Source organism: Apus apus, chromosome 12 (genome assembly GCF_020740795.1).
Source record: "Apus apus isolate bApuApu2 chromosome 12, bApuApu2.pri.cur, whole genome shotgun sequence".
Taxonomy (NCBI): Eukaryota; Metazoa; Chordata; class Aves; order Apodiformes; family Apodidae; genus Apus; species Apus apus.
The window spans coordinates 17,626,746-17,654,042 of record NC_067293.1 but is presented as its reverse complement, the minus strand read 5'-3'; the positions used below and the strand labels follow the sequence as shown (position 1 = coordinate 17,654,042).

Genomic DNA, 27,297 nt, shown 5'->3' with positions numbered 1-27,297 from the left:
TAGGTTAAAAAGGAAATATTTGTCTTGAAAATTTCAAGTAAGGATGGAAATTACCTCGTGGAAAAATGTAAAGAAAAAAGATGTGGGAGATGTGTCTGATTCCTTACAATTTAATTTCAGGTTTGGAGTGTTCACAGTGTCTGATCTATCTTGGGAATCTTGAATGTAGTCTATTTATTTGCTTATTTAAGAATCTCCAGTGGTGCACTCAGATGAATCAGCTATCACTGACCTCTTCTCTGTACACTGAAGAGATAAAGTGAAGAAATCATTTGCATATTGACCAAATATGCATATCCTTTTCTCAGAGAGAACTGCTCTATCAGAGACAACTGTCAAAAACTATCAAGTGACATTTGACACTTTTAGCTTTGTCCTACAAGTTAAATACACCCGTGCTCTTCTTGTGATCCCTATTATTCAAAAGTGAATAGCCTCTTATGAGTAAATCATAAAACAGGCAGTAGCACATTCAATGCAGTGACACACTGTTCCATTCCAGTGTGCTGAAGAAGGACACTGGGAGTTGTTTGAGTTGCTGTTATTCAGCTCAGCTTTAGGATCCAGACATTTGATGTTCAGCAGATGAAAGCACAGAGCTGAAACTGGGAGGGCATAAAAATTAGAAAATACACCTGCCACTTCATTAACAGTCTGCTGAGATACTGCGTTTAAAGTAACAATGTGTAATTCTATTTATCTTCTGCAATTTAACAGCTGAGTGTGACCACATGTCTAATACCTTTCTAAGCACTAACTAGGCATCCAACTGGCCACAGCAAACAATCAGCAAGAGAAAGGCAGACTGGTTTAGTGGAACATAGTTCTTCTGGATTTTTAGGATGACAGCAGGACTTTCCTGCTTTACTAACAGTTTTTTGGTTTATTGTTTTTAAAATTATTTACTTTTAAGTTAAAGAGCTTTAGGAATCTGTTCATAGGTGATGAACTCTGAAAGAGAACCTTCATTTTGCAAATCTGATTTTCTAAAATGGGATCCATGTTGGCATTCAAGTCATATTAGATAGTTCAAAGACAGTGAGAACTGCAATACCCTTTAAACTGCAGGAATGTTGCAGCTCAGCCAAGGGCTGAAGTGTTACCAGCTCCTGAAGGCTTGTTACCAGCTCCCAGCCCTCTCAGCTGCACTCCAGAATCACAGAATCACTTTGGTTGGAAAAGACCTTCAAGATCATGGAGTCCAACCACTACCCCTACTCTACCAAGTCCAGCACTAAGCCATATTTCCAAGCACCACATCTAGATGACTTCTAAACACAAGGCAGCAGTCCACAGAATTATCAGCAACACCACTTCCTACTGCCCAAATCAGCAGACCTAGCTCCCTAGAAAAACCTCTTCTACCCATGGAAAAGCAGGGAGAATATATACCATGTGGAAACCCAACCCTGCCTGTCTGGAGAACGTGGAAGATGACACAAAGGTTAAACATCCACTGAAGAATTATTCGAGAGCCTCAAGCTATGGGCTTATTATCTCTAATGCTGCAATCAATGGCTTCTTGCCTGACAAAGCATGTATCAGGATCTCTCCAGCCAACTCAGATGAATTTATTTCATATGTTGTATATAAGAATAACGCTATTAACCTAAGTAGAACTAAGATTCCTTTGTTAAAAACTATAAATTATATTTTTCCTTTGACTTCAGCCACAGTCAAGGGCTTTTTGATATATGCACTTTGTTTTTTTAGCCTGCTTTGAAAGAACTTTGCTGCTTGGCTGCACAAAAATGTGAATTACTTATTTTCAAGAGTAGCTTGCTATCCAGCAGAGGAGGGCATGACCTGTTTTCATAGTAGGCCAGAGGAAAACTTCTCTTTTTAAATGAAAATGGAGAGGAATTTTGATTGTGTTGTGTTAAGCAATTACAAAGAGCCAAAACACCTATTAAAACAGCCTAGCATGAAAAATGACATGATTAGGAAGAACTTGCCAAAATTCTTTAAATATAGAAATTGAGATATTAAAGTAGAAGGCACCCCAATAATTTATGGCAAAGTAAGATAATTATGCTAACATCACACTCATACAATAGGCTACTCGAGATGATTTGACTGTACTTCAAGTACAAGGCAACTCTTTGATACCATTAACCCTAAATGACAGACATTTAAGCTGATATTACTCTAATTAACTGGCGACTGCCTGCACCAATATTTCAAGTTTTGTTGAAAGATAGCAACAACACTGTACTCAACTTCAACTTTGCCCTGCTGACATCAAATCATATTACTGCTAAATTAACAGTTGTGAAAATTTTTGGCCTGGTAGCCCTCCATCATACACAGCCTTTAAATGCCATTTCAGTTCCCATCAAGGCAGGAATCAGCAGTTGTAATTTTTAATACAGCTGTGAAACAATGGGACATATTAAAAGCTGAATTTTTGACAGCACATTGGCGATGATTTATGAGTTTGTATATAATTTGATTATTGTATTAATTTTACTGATTACTGATTCAGCTAATACAGTGAAGGTCACTTACAAAATAAATCTTCATTACATTTCACAGAAAGTAACTGCCTCCAACTAGCTGTTTTCTTTAATTAAACGCTAATGTAACAAGAGAGAAAATAGGCTTCAGGGTTGCTGCATCTGCTCCTACAAGAGGAGTTTACTGCTTTGATGTAATGGTCTCCGATATTAATTGAACAAAAATAGAGTGTCTCTCCATCTGACATCTTGATTTTTAACATAGAGACACCATAAACACCTTAAATTACAGACTTACCCTTAGTTCATTCTGAAACTACAGAAAGAATTACAAAATCCTATCACACAGTTTCACACACACAAAAAGTAGTTTTTATTTCCAGCGTATAGTTTGTCTTCTACTTTTGAAAATGCATGGAGTGGTTAATTCAAAAATTGGATATATTTTTTTCCAACTGCACAGTTTTCTATAGCAAAAACTGTTTGCTTCCTTCCTTACAGATGAATACTGCAAGTAAAGCACATCGAGCTTCGGAGAAAGATCAAAGAAAAACACACCAAATGCTCGATTAATTGTCCTCTTTCAATTTATTTTTTACAGACAGAGCAAGCTGTGACCTGGCTCTTACATTAAGTTCTCTGTATCCTGACAGGTCCCTACAACTTTAGAATTTCTACAATATTGTTGTATGTTCTAAAAACATTAAAAAGTAGCAAGCAGGCAAACAAAATTAATAAAATGGCTACAGTAAAAAATAAATAAATTACATACATATTTAATTTTCTCAACACAGAGTTCCCATAAAAAAGTCAAGTCTCTGTATGTGCACCCATCTGGATATAGGAAAAAAAAACAAACAAACCAGCACTGAAGAAATAATGAATAATCAATGTCAACCAGAACTATCCTGATTTTGAGAGCTATTGGAAAAGTTAATGTGACCATAAAAAACCTCAGACAGCTCTGTTGATAAAAGTAAGGCCAAGTATAAGCTCTCTTTTCTGTTATTAAACTGCCTGTAATTTAAGCACCTGCACTGTTGGCAAGCTGCATACTCATACAAGGGCTACATTACTCATGACTCTTGTAGAAGAGTTGTTTAGAGAGTCTTAGGAGTTGTGGAAAAGTAGCTTAGTTGTATCCATTAATGCATTCCTAATACAAATAAAGGAGAGACAGGATTATCTAATAATGCACTTGAAAGTCATCGACATGACAAAAACGTTCTGTAAGGATGTACACTCGACAGCCATCCTCTTCTGCCAGCCCTCCACTGTGCAACTGGTTTCTTCCACATGTAAAATAACCACCTAATAAAAACCTTCATCTGAGAAATACTGAAGTTGCACAAATATGGTAACAGAAGAAAAAGGTGCTAACAGGTGTACAACGTGTGATACTAGTAGTTGATGTATTAGACCTGTAATTTGCAAGGCAAGTTGCAAACAAGTCACCCAACTTCAGTTTCTTGTAGGATCTTACTGCCAGTGAGTGACAAAAAAAGATGTGAACTTCATGACAGCTACACAGGGATTAGATACACTTGAGAAGAAATCTCTGTACAACAGGAAGTAAAGAACCTCTGCAGGAAAAAACCATTTAGCATACAAGGGTTTTGAAAGCCAAGTCTTTTATGTAAGATTAATCTCATTTATTTGTTTAGGAAAAAACAAATTATATGTGATATCCTACAACTTGAACACTTAAGAGGGGGGTAAAAAATATCTGTGCCAGAAGTAGGTCTCCCAATACTCATGAAAGAAAAAAAAAAACACCAACACACAAAGTTGACCATAATCTCTTGATGACTAGAATACACCATGCTAACAGGTCTTCTGATCAAATACATTTTAAAAAATATCAGATTTGCATCAGATTTTACATTTGCTCTCTTGATCACAAATGCTCTTTCTTGCAGAAGAGTTTTGTGGGCTTCTGTTTATTTTTTAAAAAATAAACGATCTTGGATTTAGTCTTCTTACATAAAGCATTTAGAAAGAATGATAAATTTAAAGTTTGCTGAAAGTTTACAAGAAAATCTCAGGAGGATGGAAAATGCTTAAGGTTTTAGGAAACAGTTGTAAGTCACAGAGAACTATGGAAATGTACCTAGGTAAAAGTAGAGCCAGAAACAGTCCCATTAATGTAGTAAGAGAAATGTATCATCACTTATTGAAGCAAAACAGATATTAATAAATTCTGTTCCAGAATAAATGTATTGTGCTTTCAGAAACTGCAAAGTAAATCCAAACACTGTTCAAAGATGACAACTGATCCTAAGAAATAAGAGGCCACAGTCTTCTCAGCAAAAATTCAAAATTTGAGGAAAAGAATCTAAGACTAGGTCTACAAGAAGTCATTTTGGAGCCTTGAAGTTTTGTCAAGATGGACAACAGTCATAATCACAATGTAAAAAGTGCTGTTTCTTAAAATAAAGACATTGCTAACCCTTAATAGTTTGTTCAACAAATTTACTCAGTGAACTTGCATTTTCCCTTATAAAATGACCTAAAAAAAGGCTTCAAAATGAAGTAGCTAGAAAATTGCACTTCCTTTGCATAGTGTACCCTCAACTGGGTTTTGGGCAAAGATCTGAAATGAACTAGAGGGTAAACACCACATTTTAATCATATTGTAGCTGTACTAGAATAACTGCTTGAAAAAAGTTTACCAGAATTTGAAAGAAAAGCTGCTTAATACTGGCTTATGAAATGGAAGAATTATAGAAACATTTCCCAAGGACATTGCAATTAACAGTACTTTTTAGTGAATCTAGGTTAAGAATCATTCTCTGGGATGCCAAATTACTTAGATGTAAGTAAGGTGAGGATCCATCAGGTAACAAATTCAACTATTTAACTAGCAAATGTCCTAGAAATTAGGGCTGAAGCACTGTGGAAATTGTAAGAAGGCAGGAGAAAAAAAGAAGGAAAAAAAAAAACACCAATGGTTTCTGTTCTGCTGTGAAGGTAGTTAACTGCAAGTGCACTCTGAAGACTAATCTGTATGGAAGGTGAAGTATGAGACCTGCCTGGATCTAAGTTCTATCGACCTTGAAGAGAAGCAGCTCTTCCTTGCACAAGGTCGTTTAGCTGCAATTATACAACAGTTCTGCCCTCAAAGAGGAGCGTGGGAAGTCAGGACTGTAGGGCTGAGAAACAAAAATGAGAGACTAGAAACCAGTCACTAAGCATTAGCTCATCTATAAAAGCCATGTATGTGTTCTCTGCCTCCAGAAAAGACAAAAATTCATGTTATCTTAACTCTCAATGAAATTCAAGGACTATTTTACTAATTCAGTAATGTTTTGGAAGCTACCTTTTTGTCTTCCAGTTTAATGGAAAAGAACCCTGCTAAATTACATTTGCATTTACATCCCAGATTTGCTGCAATAATAAACAATCATCTCATTTCCCCAGATCTTCTGATAATATTGTAACCTACTTGGATGCCTGAGCCATAATTCTCAGGAAGAAAATATAAGGCAGAACCTGCACATCACACAAGGAGGGTAATTTAGGTGCTAGGAGACTTTTGAGAGGTAATACCAAATCATGTATTAGATATATTCTCTTTATATGATTATTGTTGTCCTAATTATTAAAGTGAGTAATTACTGAAATATCATCTCATAATAGCATTTGTATCTCATGCTTTTCAATTCCTAATGTGTTTGCAAAAGGAAGCTAGTGATCAAGAATGAGAGTAGGACAACATATGTAATTTTCAACCTTTTAAAACAGGTAATGTTACATTTATTTTTCCTATACCACAGGGTATATTCTAACCCCTATAATACAATTATTTGACTGAAGCCTTCTCCATGCCTAGTTAGGGATCTGAAATCAATGTACTTTGACAACATCAGTATGATTCAGAGCATCCCATGTGATACAGTCCAATGGCTGAAGGCCTTCACGAGGTATAAACTTCTCAAACACTGTATTTCTAGTCAGTGAAATAATGAGCAGAAAAGGTCTCCTCTTTGCAAATAATTTTTAAAACAAAGAACTGGCTGACATCTCATGGAGAAGAAAGATAAAATCGAAAATGGGAAGGTATTTCCAAAGTTTCATACACTCAGAATGCATTTCACAACAAAGGTTATTTCCAAATTACAAGTCTTTTCCTGTCAAAATCTGAGAAATAATGTGGGCAAGGACACAAAAGCATTCCATAGCTTCATTAACAACAATGCTCACTGATCTGTGAATAACCTGAAAAAAATGAAGATTATTGAGTTACTTTACCAATCTATCCATCCATCACTAGTGAGCAGGTCTCAGAATGATGGATTATCTCACTTCCCTGGTGTTTATCCCAAGAAAGAGTTTCTCCTTACAGGAAAAACAAACAACTGATCCTACAAACAATTGTGCTAACTACGCTTGCCCATTTTGCATTCATCTGCCAAGAAAGTGAAGAGAAATATATCAAGTTTGTCTTTAAAAGCCAAACTATATCAAAAGTTTCATAATTTCATTGAAATATAAGTGAAAACAATTAAGAAAGAAGCACTGCAGGTACACTTACTACTCAGTATTTTAGGAAAAAAACACATAGTACTGTTAAGTTAGCAGTAAGTTCAAAATAAATTTTCAGGGCCAAAGAAACAGAGTAATTTTAAGTGATAAGAGATACATAAAAATGAAAATTGTGTCTTTTGGAATGTAGCACTGAACTCCTATCTCAGAAAAACAATCTCCTGTGATTCTTTCACACTTGCACAGAGTTGCACACCTTTGCTAGGACTCACATCTGTCACATCACAAGGAATTAATATTGTTTGATCTTCTCATTAATATGTCAAATCATACAATTAACATACAGAAGAGTTATGCATATTGCTTCCATGTAGAGACACAATACTCATGTATAGATTAAAACAAAAAAAGGTGTTACACCACATTTTGAATATATCGATTCTAAGTGCTTATCACAGTCAGGTTTTCTAAAGTCCAGTCTTGATTTCAGAACACAAAAACCTTCCTAGAGACTGTAACATGGACATAATCAGAAATGTGAAAGTACCTGAGACTACCTCGGAAGCTTTGACATTTGCAGCAGATAATAGCTCAACTGTAAGGATAAAAAGTGATCATTCATTTTTTAAATATATACAGGAACCTTCCAAATCAATCACACAATCCATCATATCTCAGCCTGGACTCTAAATCTTCTTGTAAATATAGGACTGAAAGACATGAACCGTCTTAATCAGATCTTTCCTCCATCACAAAATTACTACTGTCATTGGCACTGACACAAAAATGACTAATTTCAGCTAGAATCTGTAACAAGTACTAAAAAAAGGTTACACTGCCCACCAAATACACAAAAAAACCCCAACTGTGCTACTGCTTCTCAAAAAAATCTTGTTTCCATTTGGATGTTCATAGTTGCAAGGGTCCACAAAGGAGCTGAAACCAAACTGAAGAGCAACTATGCACAGTCTCCCCTAAAATTCAGTGTGTTCACAAAGGAGCCACTGAGAAAAAAACACAGAAATGAGACCACAACCTACAATGACTTCTCAGTCGTCATTCATTGAGCAACACTGGTCGTGGGTGAAGAGAATCAGAACTGAAAGCTTCCAGAAAGGTTTCCTCTCAAAAGAAATCTCAAAGTAAGAGGCTTATTTCACTGAGGTGAACTGTCAAAGTGAACTACATGAAACAATACTTGTAAAATATCATTTACAAACACTCCCTTGAACCACAAAAAACTCAGTAAGTTTTTGCTTCTGAAAACCTGGAAGATTTGAGTCACAAAAGAAGAATTTTGTACAACATACAAAAGCTGTAAGAAAAAAACAAACTGTCTTATTATGACTTGCCTCTTCATTAGCTTAAATCACATCTTGTAGTTCATAAAGGAGTTAATATTCTAATATTTGACAACTATTTCAGACTTTTAAATCAAATCTCTTTTCCAGTTACACAGGAAAACTTGGAAGCTGAGCATTTTAACATGAACTTCCTACATCAGAAACTATTTGGGTTATTTCCTAATGTTTTCTAAAAACAGAAAGAACCATCAAAACCATCACCATATTGTAAATGTTGCCTCACTGAGACCTTACAGTTTTCATTGATGCCCAAAATACAGTTTTTCTTTAGTGAGATTTTTTCAAGAAAATGAAAGCTGTATTACATTTTAACAGCAAACTGCAAAACATATATTGGTTTCTCTACTGCCTCACATACTCAAGTTTTGGCATCTCATGTCTACCATGTCAAATGTAAAGGCTTAATACCACTATTTGATGAGAAAGGAAGAGATGTAACAGTTTCATGCCAACAAGTTTCAACCAAACCAGCTCTTCTACCAACCAGGAAAAGTTTTGCTGCTTGTCAGCTTGCACAAAAGTTCCAATGACCTTCCTTGTACCACGAACCCAATTTATGGAAAGAGAAATCTCACATCTGTACCTCAACATATTGGGAGGTACATTACAGAGATATAAAAGTTTAATTTTCTCTCTGAAACCATACCTGTTTAAACCAATAAAGAACTAACGCCTCTTTTACTCGCTCAAGTGTCGTCAGCAGTTATAAAACGTTGCATTGTTTATGCAGAATTCATTTAGAATGCAAGGATGTGACTTACAAATGTCTTTGACTCATTCACATAAATATGCATGCATGCCATTTATAACAGTAGCCTTGATGAGAACACACAGTGTAAGTGGCTGCAAGAAACGCTTAAGAGGTTTACATTAAAACAGAATATAGAGCGGTGGTTAGAAATCACAGAACAGGTGACACCTTTCTCTGATAACCTGGTGATAAAAACTGTAGGGTATGATGTATAGGTTGTGGTGTTGCCACTTCACTCTACAGTCTGAGCAGTATTCTTTGGATAATGCTCAGCTTGCAGCAAGACATAATGCCCAAGGCAGACCACGTATAAAAATTGTGATCCATCTCAAAAAAAAATTGCAACAGTCTCCTCAATTCTTCACTTCAAAACAAAGACATTTCGACTTCATTTTGGGTTAGAATGTTTGTAATACAAACCTTTTAAAAGTAGAATTACCCCTTGGTTTGACGGAGTAATTTGCTTCAACTATTAAAATACTGTCCTTATTGTAAGACTTACAATTTAACAAAAAAGCCCAAGATGCAGCAATAAATGGGCACAAATAGAAAGTTCACAACAAGAATTCCTGTGATCACAGAACCATTTTCTGATAAAAATATTGATAAGACTTTCAGGCACCATTATTGCTAACCCTTTAAGTATATTACTCTTACAGATCAGAAAACAGCATGTGTTGGTTATTAAAGGAAGTAAAGTCAAAGGGCTTTCAAGAACATGAGAAAAATTATATTGAGAAGAATCTACAGTGAAAAAAACAATAATTCTAATTTCAATGTTAATGATTAAATTTACTTTTTTCCCAGGTATATGAAGCCAAGAAGGTTTAATTGCAAAACTTGTACTACTATAATGGCTTTGATAATATTTTGATTTATTAATCTGTTGGTCATATACAGATACCTGGTTCCACATGAAGTCCAATAAAGACAGGAAGACATTCATAAAACCTACAGACACTGGATCTGTTGCATGGCTGTGTCCAGACTACTTACCTGCAGACAATTCCTTTTCAGAAACTGTCTGTTCAAGCACTTAATTAACGTAAGACCACATTTTAAGAAGTCTCTCTACAAATACAGTTGCAGGCACAGATTAAAGGCTATTGACAAAAGATGCACTTGCCAAAGAACACTTCTATTCAATGTAGTACAGAGCAACATCTAGCTGTCTATGAATTGATGGCAACATTAGGTAATATGCATATGTACACATCATATAGCACAATTCCACATGGCCTCCATTACTTGTTAAGGCCAAGTAAGACCTTCCACAATATGGCCAACTGCTGGTTGCAACCAGCTACTTTATAGACACCTTCCACCAACTGTGGTAACTCTTCCAGAATGTTCCTATCAACACATAATTTCATCCATCCTAGATACAGCCAAATAGGCTCAAGCTGCTACGGCCATTCCTCTAGCAGTAATTTAAGTACTGTTATAGAGAATTAAAACAGAATCTATCACACAGAACAGACTGAAAAAACATCCAACAGCATGCTGTAAACCAGAATTTCTTAATAGTAGAACACATGTAAAAAGCAGAACTTATCCACCAACAAAGAACAAATCAGGTAAGGCTTTGCACTGATATTTATACCAATGATACACAAATATACCACTCAGACAACAAAATGGCCTCATCATGCAACACTGTTTTTTCAAAATAGAGCTAATGTTTACTTCAGACCTACATTAAAAACCCACATAGAGCAGATGGAAAGGCTGCTTGCCAACAACAACAACAACAAAAGATTAAAAAAACCCCTCAGCCTTTTAAAAGCCAGTTGAACTCCTGGAAACAACAGAAAAGTAAAACCACCCACCCTCTGCACATGCATTTTTGATGGTCCCCAGAAGCATTCACCAACAACTCCTCTGCTAGAGCTACAAACCCCAGCACACCTCAGTAATTACACTGACTGCCACATTGTCATTGCCCACAGTTCAAGAGGTTGAAGTGGGTGTTGCTTTATCCTGGAATCAATAGGGTGTTTTGTTTTAATTACTTTCTAGGGCTCAAGTAGTGCTTACACTGCTGTTTAAGATGTTCTAATGTAAAAATGCACCCTGTACATGGCTCAGTGTAACAGGGCTTCATGGTATCTTTTCTACTGCTCAAGCCAAAGGTGAAAGCTTGTGGTCTGTACAGATCCACAAAATGATGCCAAGAGAATAAGGACACGATTTCACATCAGTTGCACTGTTTGTATAAGTCTGTGATGTCACAAAGGTGAAAGAATTACACATTTTACAAATTTAATAATAAACTGGACACATTTCAGAAAAAATTAGTTAATTCTAAAATATCTACCTATGACTGGTATATATGCACTCTCTATATTAACTAGTAACACAAACTGAAAACAGGTATCTTCCCATAACTTCAGGAAGACCGAACCACAATTTATCTCAACCTACCAAAATGCACAGTCATCTTTTTGGACAGACATTGTTCCAAGCCTCCTTTGTCAGTGTGAAAAAAGGATAGTCAAATATGAGTTAAATTCTCACTTCCTAGTACTTAGTACTCCAGGCAGCCACTAAACCACCCAGCTATTGCAAGTTGCCTTTGTAACAAAAAGGAAATTGTTTCCAAGTATTAGAGTAGCATACTTCCAACATTTGTTATCTTATTTTCCTTTGAAGGGGGGGAGTAATTTCAGAGCCAATGAAAACATAAACCAAATAAAACCAATATGAAATTGTTAACAGGATGATTCCTATTGAATGATATATATTAGCATCAGGTTACCAAGGATTTCCTTTTTGGAAGAGAAGAATTAGAAAAGTGAAGCTTACCTGCAGAAGCACTGTGGGATCTCCCCTTGACCATACAGAGGAAACAAAAAAGGTGTATTGCCATAGCGGCCAAGGCACTGAAGAAATTTTTTGGTTGCCTGAAGACCATCAAGAGTGCTGCAATCAGTCTCAGAAACCATTGCAATAGAGTGAAGAATGAAGTGCTGCAAGCTGGGGGTTAACTTCCGTGTTCTTAAAAACTGAGCAAATGTACTGTTCTCATAGTCTGAGGAAAAAGCAAATTTAGTTAAATTAATTCCAACCTAGAACAGTCTGGGATTCTGTAATACTAATCATAGAATGGGTTGAGCTGGAAGGGACCTTAAAGATCATCCAGATCCAACCCCCCTGCATGGGCAGGGACACCTCACACCAGCCCAGGCTGCTCCAAGCCCCATCCAACCTGCCCTTCAACACTGCCAGGGATGGGGCAGCCACAGCTTCCCTGGGCAACCTGGGCCAGGCTCTCACCACCCTCACAGCAAAGAATTTCCTCCTCATGTCTAAACTAAATCTCCGCTCTTCCAGTTTTAATCCATCCCCCTTGTCCTCTCCCTCCCTGCCCTTGTCCCAAGCCCCTCCCCAGCTTTCCTGGAGCCCCTTCAGGCACTGGAATGTGCTCTAAGGTCTCCCTGGAGCCTTCTCTTCTCCAGGCTGAGCACCCCAACTCTCCCAGCCTGGCTCCAGAGCAGAGCTGCTCCAGCCCTTGGATCATCTTTGTGGTGTCCTCTGGACTCTCTCCAGGAGCTCTATGCCCTTCTTGTTTTGGGGGCTAACCTCACTCAAAATACTCCCAGTTAATTCCCAGGCTATTTTAAAATGTAGGAACACACCTGAAATTACCTGTAATGCATAAATCATTTTAGTCTAACGAGTTCTTCCTCCTTCAGGATTTTCTAGAGTTCATTACTGACTCTTTCTCCTAGTCTGCCCAGATCATTCCAGATATTGACCAAATCTCTCTTGCAGTTGTTGAAAATAATTATCTCCAATGTTTTTACCTCTATCTTGTTCAAGTAACTAACCCAGCATCTTAACAGTTGTTTCTTTTTAAACACTGGATGATGCAAAAAATAAGGTCTACACGAGCTACTGTCAAGTTAGGAAAGCACTGATATGCTTCAGTCTGAAAGCAGTATCAATAGTTCAACTATTCCTCTTTCCTCATGACTTCTGTTTGACAGATTTTTCTTCTTTTTTTGCCTTAGTTTACTTTCAGACTCCAACAACTAAAGACATCACTTCATTCTTGGTACCCTGAGGTGCATAAACCCAAAAGAGAGAGGGGGTTTCCATCACCTTTCTCCTGTTTGCCAACTTTCTCTTTGACCTGATGCTCATTATTCTTTGCACATTATGGCTCAAATTGATTCAGATTTTCTCTCATCTAAATAAACCAAAATCTGATAAAGGCACTTTGAACTTGCCTTCTGCAAACAAAAAAGCATGACGCTACTTTCAAAGATTAAAAATCCCATTTTCTCAATTTCTGATTTTGTGGCAACATATTGTGAAGATTTACATATTACCCCAAAAAAAACAGACAAGAAAAATTAGGTCCATCACACCATATTAAAAAATTCCTGGGATGAGGCAGGAAACAACTAAAATTGATAAAACATGTTTTGCAACCTTGCTGTAATATGGAACTTTGCTGTTAAGAAAAATGGAAATAATAAATGATGTGGGAACTAGAAGAGTCAGTGATAGGTAGGAGAATTTAACATTGATGTGAAAAGGTCACAAAAAGGTCAAAGCATTCTTCAAAAAGGAATTCATAAAAATAAGTTGTGTGAAAACACAGGAGAGCTATCAAAATTGTGCATAACTGAATGAACTCGTAAGAAGAGAGTGTACACAATGAAACACTACCTTGGTATTCATCTGGGTGCTGTTCATAGTCCAAACAAAATGTCAGAAATTTCATTAGCATTCTCTTTTCCACCATAGTGAGCTTTCTGCTGTTGAAGACATCTGCTCTAGAACAAGGTACCTGGAAAATATTTTTTAATAACTTCAGATACTTTCCATAGTCCGGATAGGAAAAGCATCACGAGCACTATAGTCTGATTACCTAACAAATATTTTTAATTATTATTTTTATTATAGTTTTCATACATATTTATTTACATTATTTTCTATTATGACTATAATAAAAGTTACCTATTTTCCACAATATACTCTTAAATCTTGTTCAGCCTCTTTTTTATTTCCCTTCAAATTCACATGCATCTCGGACTGCAGAGTTAATCAAAAGAGCCTGTGCTAATTAACTGTGCCAGAATCTCCTGTTGCCATGAGCACACTGACCACTTTTCTTCTACATAGCAGAGAGACAAGCTCATGCTAGGAATTTGAAAACCTAAAATCTGTGATTTTAGTTGGTTGTTTTTTTAAAGACTTAAATGTAACATGCAAACGCCTTCCCATTCCAGAAATTACCTAAAAAGCAGAGTATTAAGGAAAAGTAATAACTTATTGTTACAAAACTCTCAAAAAACCCCAATTTAAGTTCCTTGACTTGAAAAAGATGAGATGAAACATCTGCAATACAGTATTTCACAATACCTGCTCTACTTTTCCTTCTCGAAAGGCAAGAATTCGTGTTGCATTTTTGAACTCTGCATATCTGCTCACATTTGACTTAATCAGAAGATCAATTAACAGACCTCGGGAATAAAGCAACTGCACAGTGAAGAAAAAAAGAAAATGGTGAGTAAAGAGAAAGCACTTGCACCAAAAGAAAACAGTGATACCAACACCATTCATTTGTAAAGTGTTTTCTGTACCTATTTACCAGTACACACAGTGAAGTAAAACCTGAATAAATATCAAGATGTAGTGTGTGCAAAATGATCTTAAATTAACTGAAGCAACCATATGAATGGAGGAGACAAGGCAGCCCAGAGGAGGGGGAGGGAGAAGCTGTCAACCTACTGCTCATTTAGCTTTATTAGCCTGGAACTCATGGTTTCAATTTTTTGTATTGTCATCTTGGATAATCTCTTCGTATTGTATGCTATATCTCCTTGACCACTGTATCCTTACAACTTTAATTTCCTAATATCAGTAAAGGACATGACACTGTCTGTGTAAATCATCACTAGTTGTTTCTTAAATTACCTGAAACGATAATGGCCCATTTTCTAAATGTAAATTCCTTAAACTTCCACTTAAGGTTTAGTCATATTCTGTTATATGAATTTATGATTAACACAGAGTCTACCTTTCCTCTTTCTATAAGCCACATATATTTTATGCAACATTGAAGGGACAGAAATGTAACTGTTAACAGAAGACATCTGTCTGAATTGCAAAGCATTGGAGATGAGTTTAAATTTGCCTCAAGTCTTGTGGCCCTGACTAACAGAATTTGTGATCACACTGGAATTTTCAAGATAAAGTTTGCTGGAACCCTAACGAGGACACTATGAGAAAGTCTGTGCCCCCACACTGAAGAGAAACCAACACAAACTGCTGCTCTTGCCTTGAGGACTACTCCTCTGTCAGAAGTTCTGGAATTCACTGCATTTAACACAGCAGCACGTAAAAGGATACAAAATAATATCTGCTTAACCACTGCACACTATTATTTTCATGATGTCACTCCAATGAGGCATGAAAGAGCTATCTACATTTGGAACGCAAACTGTGAAATAATGCATTTTGTAGTGTCTCCACAAAGAATTTAATAAATTATTGAAGAAAGTTTGGGGTTTTTTTCCAGCTTCCAGAGGTTTGAAAAAAATCACTTCATGCATAATATGAGAAATAAGCATTGAACTTTGAAATAACTTCCCAATGGAGAGCACAAGGAATAGCCTAAAGAACATAAGTTAAGAAAAATTTCCATGTAACTTGCATTTGCAGGGCCATGTCCCTATACTTAAAAGTACATAAAAGGCAGATTTTAAAAGCAGTATAACCAATACAACAGACTAATAGTTTTTCCCCAGAGTAAAACACAAACTAGTAGGAATTCAACACAATAATAAGTAATTTTAATCAGCTTTTATGTTACAGATTAACTGTAACCATTTTTTCTTTCCAGTGAAATATATCACAGTTCAATGCTTCAGTTGCCAGAGCACCAAGACCAGTATAGACAATGAGAATTTCACTGGAAAATCTAAAGCACACACAAAATAGCTCTTTTTTGTTTTAAAGTTACTAGTTCTTGCTTCTCAAGAACATCTTGTTTGCCTCAAAGGCAACCATGTCAGGCAAAGATATTTTTAAAATTCCAACATTTTAGGAAAAGTAAATATAATATGAAAAGAGTAATTCCATTCCTACCTTGGAAACTAAATCAATATTAAACCTTCTGCCTTCTCTAACAATTTGGGAATAAGTCACTTTCTTTGGTTCTTGGGCAGAAATTTCTGAGGCTGCATCTTCAGTTTTTCCCGACTCCAGGACGGACTCGCCTGACATGGTACTAGGAGAACTTTGATTCTCAGAGGTAATTTCTGTATCATTCCCTTCTCCTGGGCTCGCTGGCTCTGTGCCTGGATCCTTTCCTGGCTCCTGGCTCTCTGCCTCGGGCAAGGTGCTCCCCTTTCCTGGGCACTCCTCTTCTGATTCCCCTGTAGCCCCTTCAGCACCAGAGGCTCCAAAGGCAGGGAGCTTTGGCAGTGCCCCCGCTTCTTCAACACCTTCAGCTGAATCCTGACTGATGAAAAAACAAGAAGGGGAGAAAACATCTTTTTTTAAAGTCTTAAATTCTAAGAAAAGCATTAGCATTTCTTTATCCTGGCAAAATCAGGTGTATCACCCACTAAAGAACTTTAGTTATCTGACTGCAAAGCTGTAATTCAAGAGGAGAATTTTTATACGGGGAGAAAAAAACTAATCAACAAAAACTGGAGTTCTTATTTTACATGGACTCAAAAGACAGAATGAGTTTAAAATTAAAATTAGAAGTCTTGTGGTGATACACAATACACAGCTACATATGTACATACATAAGAAATATAGTATTTAAAAAAAGAAACAGTGATGTAGTTTTACTAGGTTTTTCCTATGGATTAAAAAACTCTTTTGAAACTAAAATCCAAAAATGCATGAAAGTCATTAAACTCAGAAACTATAAAAATCAAGCTCAGTGCAGAAAAGTGCTTTACCTGACTGAGACTGCTTTGCATCTGTTATTATAGTATGTCCTCAAGAGAAACATGCTATTTTGACCAAAAGTCGAAGTAAAACTTCCAGATTAGTTGTTCAACACTGACCTTGCATTTGAATCAGCTGTTCAAGGGCCAGCCACACAGAACAAAGTTCCCTCATGCAGGAATGGTATTTTTATGCAAGTGTTGGGTATTTGTGCATGGCAGATGAAGGCAGCCAGTCAAAAGCAGGGGACATTACCACACAACATTTACTCAGTACAGTCCATTTCCTTTTCACAACACAGTTCTTTATAATTCATCTCATAAGGCAGACCTCCACTTTTAATCTCCTCTCTTTCTCTTGAACTTCAATGACATGTACCTTAGAAAGCAGCACTGTTAGAATTTTAGTTTAGACTCCCAGCTGAGATGAATCAAATAATTGTCATTGTAACTGAAAGGAGCAGAGCAATAATTTCACACTCCCTTTTTATCTTTACACCACAAGCCATTAATGATGGAATAAACAATTTAATCTTGGCTGAAAACTAATGAACTATGATTTTAAAGGTGACCTGCAACCATACGGCACAGAATTTCAATAACAGGATAGTTAAAATTCACTGAACAGTAAGGAATTACTCCACATACTTATAAAAGTGCTCATGCTACATCTGGAGCCTTGCAGACAGAAGCAGGGGGCAGGATTTCTGTTAGCAGAGGCAACAAAAAACTTGTGTCCTTTAAAAGTTGCTCCTCAGTTAGGAACTCAAGGGAGCTCCCCTGGGTTCATGAAAATTAAGAGTTTGGAGTAATTCTCTCAACTTGTGCACAGCCACCAGGAAGCACTTATTCCTGAGTGGGGTAAAATATTGCCCTGGGAAACACAGGAACTGCCATAAGGAAGCACTAATGAAAGAAGCCTGCTTCTGTACATTAATTATGTCTTTTGCTTCATATTGCAAGCATTAAATAACTATAAAAACTCCAAGAAAGAGAAGTACTTTGTCAGCTGTTTGTTTAGAAAGTAATCTCTGCTAAAAAAAGCAAATTCAAGTAAATTAAATGTTGGAATTCTGATTGGATTTTTGATATTTTTTTTTTAGGAATTTGGAACATCATGTTTGTGAAAACTGCAAAAGCTGTTGCAATTAATGCAGCAACTACTTCAAATCAAAAGAATGAATCTTTTATTTAACCCATCCTCAAGCTTCTTATAACACAAAAATTCAGAGGAAATTTTTCTACCTTCTCTCAAGCTCAATGTACAGTTCAAAGTAATTTAAAGCATATTTGAGTATTACCTTTTAAATCAAATTTAGATTCACAATGCACTGTCCTTTTTATGTATCAGTCTGAAAAAGCAGTGTAACAGAAATGTTATATTCACATAGTTTAAATCTGTATTCAATTCCCATTAATGACTACCTAAATCTGCATGATTTGCAGCTCTACACATTTTATCATGAAAGCCTAAAAACTGTATATAACCTAAATTCACTACATCCTTCCTATAGGAACAAATATCCCTGAATAATGTAAGAACTGTCTATAAAAATCACTCAAATTAAACTTTTGTACAGACAATTCTTCTCCTAATTCAGAAAAAAATAATACATCTGCAGACAAATTGTTGTGTAAATTTAGAATATTATCTTCCACCATTCATCAATTAATGGTACTAACAAAGGAATATCTTAAAATGAATGTGTCTTATTAATGCCTTGTAACAGCAACCCCTTCAGATAGGTCAAATGAAAAATTGCCAACCAGCTGGTTAATTTATTCAGCACAGGTGTTCACTATTTATTTTTCAGCCATTTGCCTTTTTTCAATACAGCTTGTTGTAGACACAGTATTCTTTCCCTTTGATGGATGCACTTTGTTCTAAGGCCATTCATTTCAGATTTGCACTGTGTATATTATACTGCTACCCAGCTGTTTATTCTTTCAAAATAAATGTTTAATGGTTACTTCATAGGAGTTATAAAAGTTAAGCAAAACCAACAGAATCTAGCCAGAACGTGTAAATTGTCAGGAACGCAATAATTGACTCTCTCAGAAAGTTTTAACCTATTTTGGAAAACTTTTTCTTTGCTAGGTTTATTAATCTTACTGGTCTTTCTAGTGAGTTTTTTGGTGATAATCAAGAGACAGCATCATACTGCCAGGTGAAGTTAAATGCTTAAAAGTAGAACCTTCTATTTTCTCCCGACTCCAGTAAAATGCTCAATTCAAAAAGTGTGAAATACTCAAGCTAGGGAACTCATTTTTGAGCTGGCCATCAGTCAATAGCACATCATCTTAGGAAAATTATACACAAAGCTAAGAGACTATGAAACCTTTTGTCTGATTTAATATGGGCTCTGAACAATATTTACTATGGGAACAAGATTTTAATGACAATATTCAAGTATACTGCTGCAAAACAAGCATAATGTCATATCTGCAATCCAGTCAATAAGCCATTACTGTGCAATATATAGAAATCTGGAGTATTCCATGTATGTGATCTTCAGGAGCCTTTGACCATGGGATTCCTTCTAAAGCATCATGGGCAAAGGCTGTTTAATGAGTTAAATTCACTGAATATGAAAATGACACAGGGCATATATTACTTTATCATTTTAGCACAAGTAAGTGTTTATAGTTGCAGTACTACTGTCAATTAGTGGTCCTATTCTTGCATACTTATTTCATTTTATCTGTACTTGCATTTAACTTTTTCCTATGAGAACAGCAGCTTTTAGCCAAACTAATAGAGGAAAACTTTAATAGACAGTAGTGCATAGCTACCTACTGCCAATAATACATGCAAACACAGCACTCTACTCAGCATTCTACTCAGAATAAATTACCAACTCACAAAACTGGCCACCAAATTATCTTGCATCCAGATAAGGTCACTTAAGAAGGATCAGCTGGTTTCAGTGAATTGCAAGGAATTTCAACAGAAGCACAAAGACATTAAGAACATCTAGGAGCTTGTGGTTATGTTTTGAGGCAACATGCAATGATAGCTTGCTGAAATGCTTGAAGCCAAAAGCACAGTATGACTGCTTACCTCTGGGCATATAAAACTACTTGTGTTTTTACATACTTATACTTACTCATCAAAACAAAAATCTTCTACATGTTGAATGGTTTTATCTTTCTTTCTAAGAGAAATAACTTCTTCATTTTCAAGGATCAGTTTTCTCCAGTCTTCACATTCATCATCAGTATCTGTCTTTTCCTTAAAAGGAACAATCACAAAATTACATTTTGTACTATGCTAGCTACTCTTCAACTATAAATATCTGTAGTCACAAATAAATTGTTGTACCATCTTCTGTATATTGAAAAAAGAGTAAACTTGACTGTCACAATGTTTCTTCTGTTCCGATTTTTTGAGTGAAAATAGTTAAAGATGGTTATTACAGCATGCCAACATTCACACTAGTTATCTGAAAAAGTAATGTTAAATGAAATACAAGTTTCAGTAGAGAAGTTCTGACATGGATCAACTTAACTGATGACACCAGAAGGTAGCACTATGTAATAAAGAGGCATGAGACTGAACTCAAAAAGTTCCATCTTCTACGGACCAACAGGCTCCAAACACTTCAGTAAATAATTCGAAAATCCATTTGCTAATATAGCCCAAGTGCTCCATCTCCTAAATAAATACCCTCTTCAGAAGATTTCTAGTGGACTGTCATGAATTAGATAAACTTTGTTCACTGAAAAATACACTATCAACATTAATCTTTTTGCCCTGGTAACAGGACAATTCAATGCAAGGATCCAATAATTACTTTCTCACAGTTAAGAATCAGCTGAAAACACACAAGAACACAAAAGGGACTGAAACTTCAGGAAGTGGAAAATAACCCAACTGGGAATGGAAAAGATCAGATTATCATTGTCATAAAGACCAGAATATCATTATCATATATTGCCCTACTGGGACAACATCTGAAGCATTGTGTCCAGTTCTGGGCTCCCCAGTTCAAGACGGACAGGGATTTATCTGAGAGAGTCCAATGGAGGCTGCAAGGATGATTCAGGGACTGGAGAACCCGCCTGATGAGGAAAGACTGAGAGACCTGGGGCTGTTTAGTCTGGAGAGGAAAAGACTGAGAGGGGATCTTATTAATGTATATAAATATCAGAAGGGTGAGTGGCAAGAAGACGGGGCCCATCTCTCTTCAGTTGTGCCCAGCAACAGGACAAGGGGCAATGAATGCAAACTGGAGCACAGGAAGTTCCACCTCAACATGAGGGAAAACTTCTTTCCTGTGAGGGTTGCAGAGCCCTGGGCTGCCCAGAGAGAATGTGGAGTCTCCTTCTCTGGAGACTTTCAAGACCCATCTGGATGCCTTTCTGAGTGATCTGCCCTAGATTGTGTGGTGGTCCTGCTCTGGCAGATGGGTTGGACTGAATGACCTCTAGAGGTCCCTTGCAGCCCCTACCATTCAGTGATTCTGTGATAATTTCAGAAGGTGCTGAGAAAAGAAACTAAACAATCATGTGTTTGCTTCTACAGAAATTTGAGAACCCAAAAAGTATGACTGAGCACTGGACTGTTTAGTCTCAAACAGTAATATTAATACCCTTGGCACATCAGAACTGTAGAATGCTAGCACAGGTGGTTAAGTTTTAACCAGTAAAGCTGGAAAATAGAAACCTCTTTGATCTGTCAACTTACCAAAAAGAAAAGACCATCGTCATAATTTGTCTTGTAATAAATGATGCAAACAACCAACACTTTTTAACTGTAAAGAACATTAAAATGAGTAATTTGGAAAATTTTTACCTGATTTTCTTTAATCCAGGACAATAATCCTGAAAAACTAAAGCTGGCCCAGTTTCCACCATAGTAATTTCTCCTGCAAAGAAAAAACAACAGTGAAACTTGATGGGCAGAGAAAACAAGGCTTTTTCAGGTTTAAAGAAAAATCAACCACATTTGCAGCATTCAAAATATTTTCCATGTCAGATTTTACAGATGCAGAACATATAAACGAGTATAATATTTCCTAACTCTTAATGAGATGCAAAATTTCCATTCTTGCTCATTTCTATTTCTTTGAGCAAACAGACAATGTCCAAACTCAAATTAGTTGGAGGGTAAACTGAAAAATGCTGAGAAGAGCACATGGGATGCAGTAAGTAAAAGGAAAATATAGGTAATACCGCTACTTGGCCATGACTGACCCTACACCTCTACCTCAAACCCTTACATCACCACAGACATCTTTACTTGGTGTGAAGCCAAGCCAATTGAGTCTGCCAGTTTCACCTGAGCTCTCAGAAAAGCCAGCTGAGGGTTTTTGCAGCCATAAGCTCTGCTGTTGTGACAAAGCTGTTGGGTCCTGCCAGCACCTGAAGCTGCAGAGCTTCTGATTGAGGCTGATTTGGAAGTTAACACAACTGCACTGCATGCCACTTCCAAACTCTCAGTGCTTCATGAGGTTGCTATGAAGAGAAGGGTTAAGTAAACTCAAACTGCCTCCAGATAGTAGAAAGCCTCTCTCACCCACTATGTAAAGTAAAAAAAAAAAGAGGAAAGTTCACTTTATTATTAATCTGCTGCTTACAGAATAGATTATGCTTATTGTAGACTGTTAAGATGCTCTGGTGAAAGTATTATTAAACTTCATATGCTGTAGGTGGAGCCAAAGGAACTGATTTGTACAAAGTGATACTTCCCTGAATACTTTTCAGGGCATATTTACTAACTTCTTTCTTGAAAAACATTAGTTTACTTTTAAATCACAGAAAATTCTACAGTTCTATTGTTGATTAAAGAAAGTCTACGCTCTCCATTTGCTATCAATATTTCTGTAAAAACAGTTGGATGAATGAGCTTTTGTTATCATGCATTAAAATTTAAAAAAAAAAATCACTAGATCTTGCAAAATAAAAACGTAATTTCATGATTAAACTTTTCTGGCCCTGAACACAGACAGTTCAGAAGTGTCAAGGATACAAAAATACCCTCCTGAATAGATATCTAATGTTATTGCATACACTAAAAATACACAAACATTTAAGGAAGAAGATGGGTTTTGCATGTTACAGAAGAAGTTGAAGACTGCTCAATCAAATGAACTTAAAATCTTCTCCTAACCTCCTCCACTTTTAAATTGCAGAAACGAGTGTGATAAAAGAGAAAAATTAAATTCAGGATTGATTCTCCTGTTTAAGATGGGGTGTTTTTGACAAGGCTTATCTGCACTGACAAAGACTTCATTAGGATTGTCAGCCCCTTCACAGCACCAGAGGGTGATGCTCTGTGCCATGGTGCTTACTTAGCATATGAAGGACAGATGTCTGCTAAACAATGCCTAATCGCTCCTGACGAGAAACTGACCTAAAAAAGTCTTTCAGCCAGGCAAGGCAACAGGGAAGAACAGAAATAGGACATCTTTTGCAAAGACAACAAAGTAAAGGATTCACTGAGTAAAGGTGGCTTCAACAACAGATCATGGTGTTTGAGGCCACAGACTGGGAGGCCTGAGCCTGCACTTGAGGACCACACACCCCTGATCTGTCAGATTTCAACCTGTAAAAGAGTAACTGATAGTTGCGTGCAGGTTAATTTCTTGCTGCTTCTTAAGATTCCACTATATAAAAGTTCAATATCCATTTATTATCTGCCACTTCCGGGATTTCCAAAAAACACAACCATGATGATTTATTTTTAAGAGAATCTGGTGCTTTAGTTGCAAGTCTCCTTGAATATGGAATACAATCTGGCTGTCAGAGCAAGCAAGGCCATTGATCACAGAAATGGCAGAGAACACCTGTCTAAAATTAGGACTGGGTTTCTTGAATCTATACCAATATAAATTCATGCAGATTTAGAATATTTAAAATAAAAACTTTCAGCAACAGAAATCGGTAGGCTATTGTCACAGAAAGTTAGAAAAGTTTACTTGGGAGCTGTCAGACATCTTTGATGTAAAGATGCCTTCATTCATCAGGTGAATTTCCCTTTGAAATTGCTTTTGTTTTTAAGCACCACTGACGTGAATCAATCTTTTCAACAAAGCATTGCAGTGTGCTGCTCTGAAGCTCAATCAGTTCTGAGGAGGTTTGGCCTTTCTCAAATGGAAAATGAATCTCAGCTGTCCCTCCTCTCCTCTGCTGCTGGAGCACCTTTCCCAAGTCATGCTATACCACCTCAAATATTAATCTTCTCTTGAAGCATCAACTGCCAGGTTGTCATTGTTGGTTTGTTGTTTGTTTGGTTTTTTTCCCCCTGGAATTTTAATTAGTTTACCCTGAATCACAGGATGTATCAGCATTGCCTGATCTTTTCACCAGAAAACAGGACATTAAGAAGGTAGCCCAGACATCATTACTGAGATAATGAGCCAAGTTTTTAGTAAAAATCTTGAAGAGGAATTCTGAAAAGAGCTGACTAATGGTTTTACAATTAGGAGTCCTTTGTAACCAAATATTTTTGTTATAATTGCCCTGAAAATGAACTGAAGAATTCCTTAAAGTAAGGGTCAAGATCAAAGCCTAATTAAAGCTAAAACAGTGTCCCAAAATCAAGGACCACGCTCCTCTCTTCTCTTCTAGTATTAGCAAACTATAAAGATGGATTCTCTCTCCCTTTTTAGGGCCATAATTCAATTATCCTCTAAGTAAGAACACAAAACATTTTGAAGCTGTAACAACACGGTCAGAAATTAATTTTTTCTACCAAGTTATGAAGAGCACACATTTTCTTTTTCTACCATACATTATTTCCTAGATGATAGTTGATCAAAACTTCTCCTGTGTCACCTGGTGTTTCACATGAATCAGAACACTGCTGCTTTTGTGTCACATTTTTCACATCTCAAACCTGTGGTTCACAGCTAATGGCAGAACTGCTGGAGCCATTTTTGCAAAGTGTTGGAAAAGTAGCTTTACCTCTGCAAAAAGTTGAATTCTCTCTTCACCTACATTAGTTTGCCATTTTCCTCTCTGTTACCAACACCATTTTTTCCTCTAATACCTTGAAAGAATTAGCAAATCCCAGTCCAGAACACTGAAATTGCAAATTGTTTACAACTAATTAACATTATTGGAATCCAAACCAAGAGAATATCTAAAGTGTCCTGTTGAAGACAGACAGGCATTTGAGAAACTGAACACTTTGGAAAGCATGAGATAATCAAGTTAAACATAAATAAGAACAGAAAAAGCATTTCACAGACTATGCTTGTTCAGAAGACTGTTCTTCTCAGTGCCATGTCATAACAGCCATGGTGTAACAGTCAAAACTGGTGATGTCTGAAAAAAAGCTGCTGATGCCTCATGATTGCTCCCAAGAGCTGCCTGTGTGTGTCTGTCCTGCATTTGATCTTTGAGAAAGAAGTCTTGAGCCATCAGAGCAGCTGTCTTTTGCAAGGGAAGTTACTGCCACATCGATTTTAAGGACCTGAGCACAAAATTACTTCTGTTTCAAAGCCATAAAGTTTCATGTGCTCCCTATTGAGCACACAGTCACATGTATTAAAAATTCCCATTGTGGCAGAGTAATCGTGTTTTGGAGCATGAAAAGTGGACTCAGCTCCCTTGCCTCCCAAGAGGAAGAGTTTAATCCAAACAGTTCTTGAGATCCTTCAGCTCAAAGGGAAAAGGTGGCATTCACTTGTACTACATGACATTATATCCTGGGATATGAACATGACCAAAGGGAATTATCACAGACCAGCTGATACCACATTTTTCTCTGTAATTCCTTTGCTATGAGATCGTATCCTAAACCAAAATAAACCAAACTTTTTCAAAAAAGGACAAAAGATACTACGATTAAGAAGTTTTGACTAGGTTCCCTTACTCAAAGTGAAAGAATTCATCCATTTTTCTTGAAAGCAAGTGACCTTTGAGAAGCAACCTTTCCCCTCTCTGGTTGCTACCTCACTTCACAGAAGCTAAAGATCAAAACAGAGGCTAGATGGAAGCATGGGTTGTATTACATGATATGTTGTACAAGTTCTGAAAGAAGTGAGACAGATTGTCTAGCAAGAAGTGGAACCAAGTACAAAAGCAGGTATGTTGGGGTTAGTGCAGGGAGGGTGCCCAGGATACTTCTGGATGCTCAAATAGGATTTTGGACACATGGAACACTCAAGTACTTCACAGGCAAAGTAAGGTCAGAAAATGAGACAGGTCACAGGTGTCAAAGATGCAAGACATGAGAAGCAGACAGAGCAAACTAGGCACAAAAAAGGAGGTAAAATTCTGCACCTTGACCCTCCTTTGCTTTTGAATTAAATTCTACATGAAAAGACAAGTCAGCGAGGAAGGATGCAGAATATGAAACTATAGTCTACAAATGCTATATTCTAGATGCTGAAAATCAAATACAAAATCTAGCTAAACATACATCACCTCTAACTGCCCCATCCTCAGTAAACAAAGTAGCATATAAATATATAGATATATAAATATAAGAAGCAAATAAGCAAAGGACAAAAAGCAGAAAGCACAGCAAGCCATCAGGACAAAGTGCTATGCATATAAGCTCTGGGAAGTATGTTCATTTCAAGCAGTCAACTTTTAGTCTTGATCTACCTTTCTTCAGCACCTTCAAGTTTAAACCTAGTGTCAATCTCCACATTTTTAAATTGCAAATTACTTTTCTAAATCACTTAACAAATATCCTTGAAATTTCACATGCCAACAGCTCATTAATATCTACAGTAAACGTAGCTCTCTGAAAAGAACCACAGATTTTACATTTATTGAGACAGATAGCTGGCAGAGAGAAATAGAGCTCCTTCAATTACTATTTGGCAGAAGCTAACTTTAGTTTAAAATCCGTCTACAGGAATTTATGACAACACTGTAGTGAAGTGACTATTTTGAATAAGATTAGCTGCTGTTGATGGCAATGCTTGGACAGTGTTTATAAATCAAACTTAGAACTTAGTATTTTATAACAGGCCACTTCAAAACTATCTTCCATAATCACCTATGCAGTATATTATGATAAATGCAAACATGGCTGGAGATTAAAAGTAATAAAATTATGTACACAAGGTAATGAGACTAGCAAACTATAAACAAAAACTTTATCCATATAAGGTTTCTATACCTTGTGTCTAACTTAACTCAGATCTTGGTAGAGAACAGAGGATTATTCAAAGGAGCACATCTAATATAAACAGGTGTTTCAGGAACACCAAATCTTGTTTTCTTATCCTCTGAAAAAAAATTTAAACACATGATACTTCAAGAAGGGACAACATATATTGTTAAACAGTGATACTCTGAATATTAACAGATTTTTTTGTTCATGAATTTTCAGTTATACTGTTACTTCAGTAAATCCATCTAGA

At 36.5% G+C, this 27,297-nt stretch overlaps 1 protein-coding gene across 1 annotated transcript in view; it reads right to left on the bottom strand.

The window, feature by feature from the left end:
* Positions 1-27,297, bottom strand: part of CHM (CHM Rab escort protein) — a 65,604-nt gene that overhangs the window by 22,674 nt on the left and 15,633 nt on the right. The window contains exons 3-8 of the mRNA XM_051630072.1: positions 21,768-21,840; positions 20,080-20,204; positions 16,158-16,533; positions 14,430-14,546; positions 13,734-13,854; positions 11,862-12,087 (exon numbers count right to left, since the gene is read on the bottom strand). Coding sequence (XP_051486032.1) covers positions 11,862-12,087; positions 13,734-13,854; positions 14,430-14,546; positions 16,158-16,533; positions 20,080-20,204; positions 21,768-21,840 — 1,038 coding nt within the window. The remainder of the gene's footprint in view (positions 1-11,861; positions 12,088-13,733; positions 13,855-14,429; positions 14,547-16,157; positions 16,534-20,079; positions 20,205-21,767; positions 21,841-27,297) is intronic.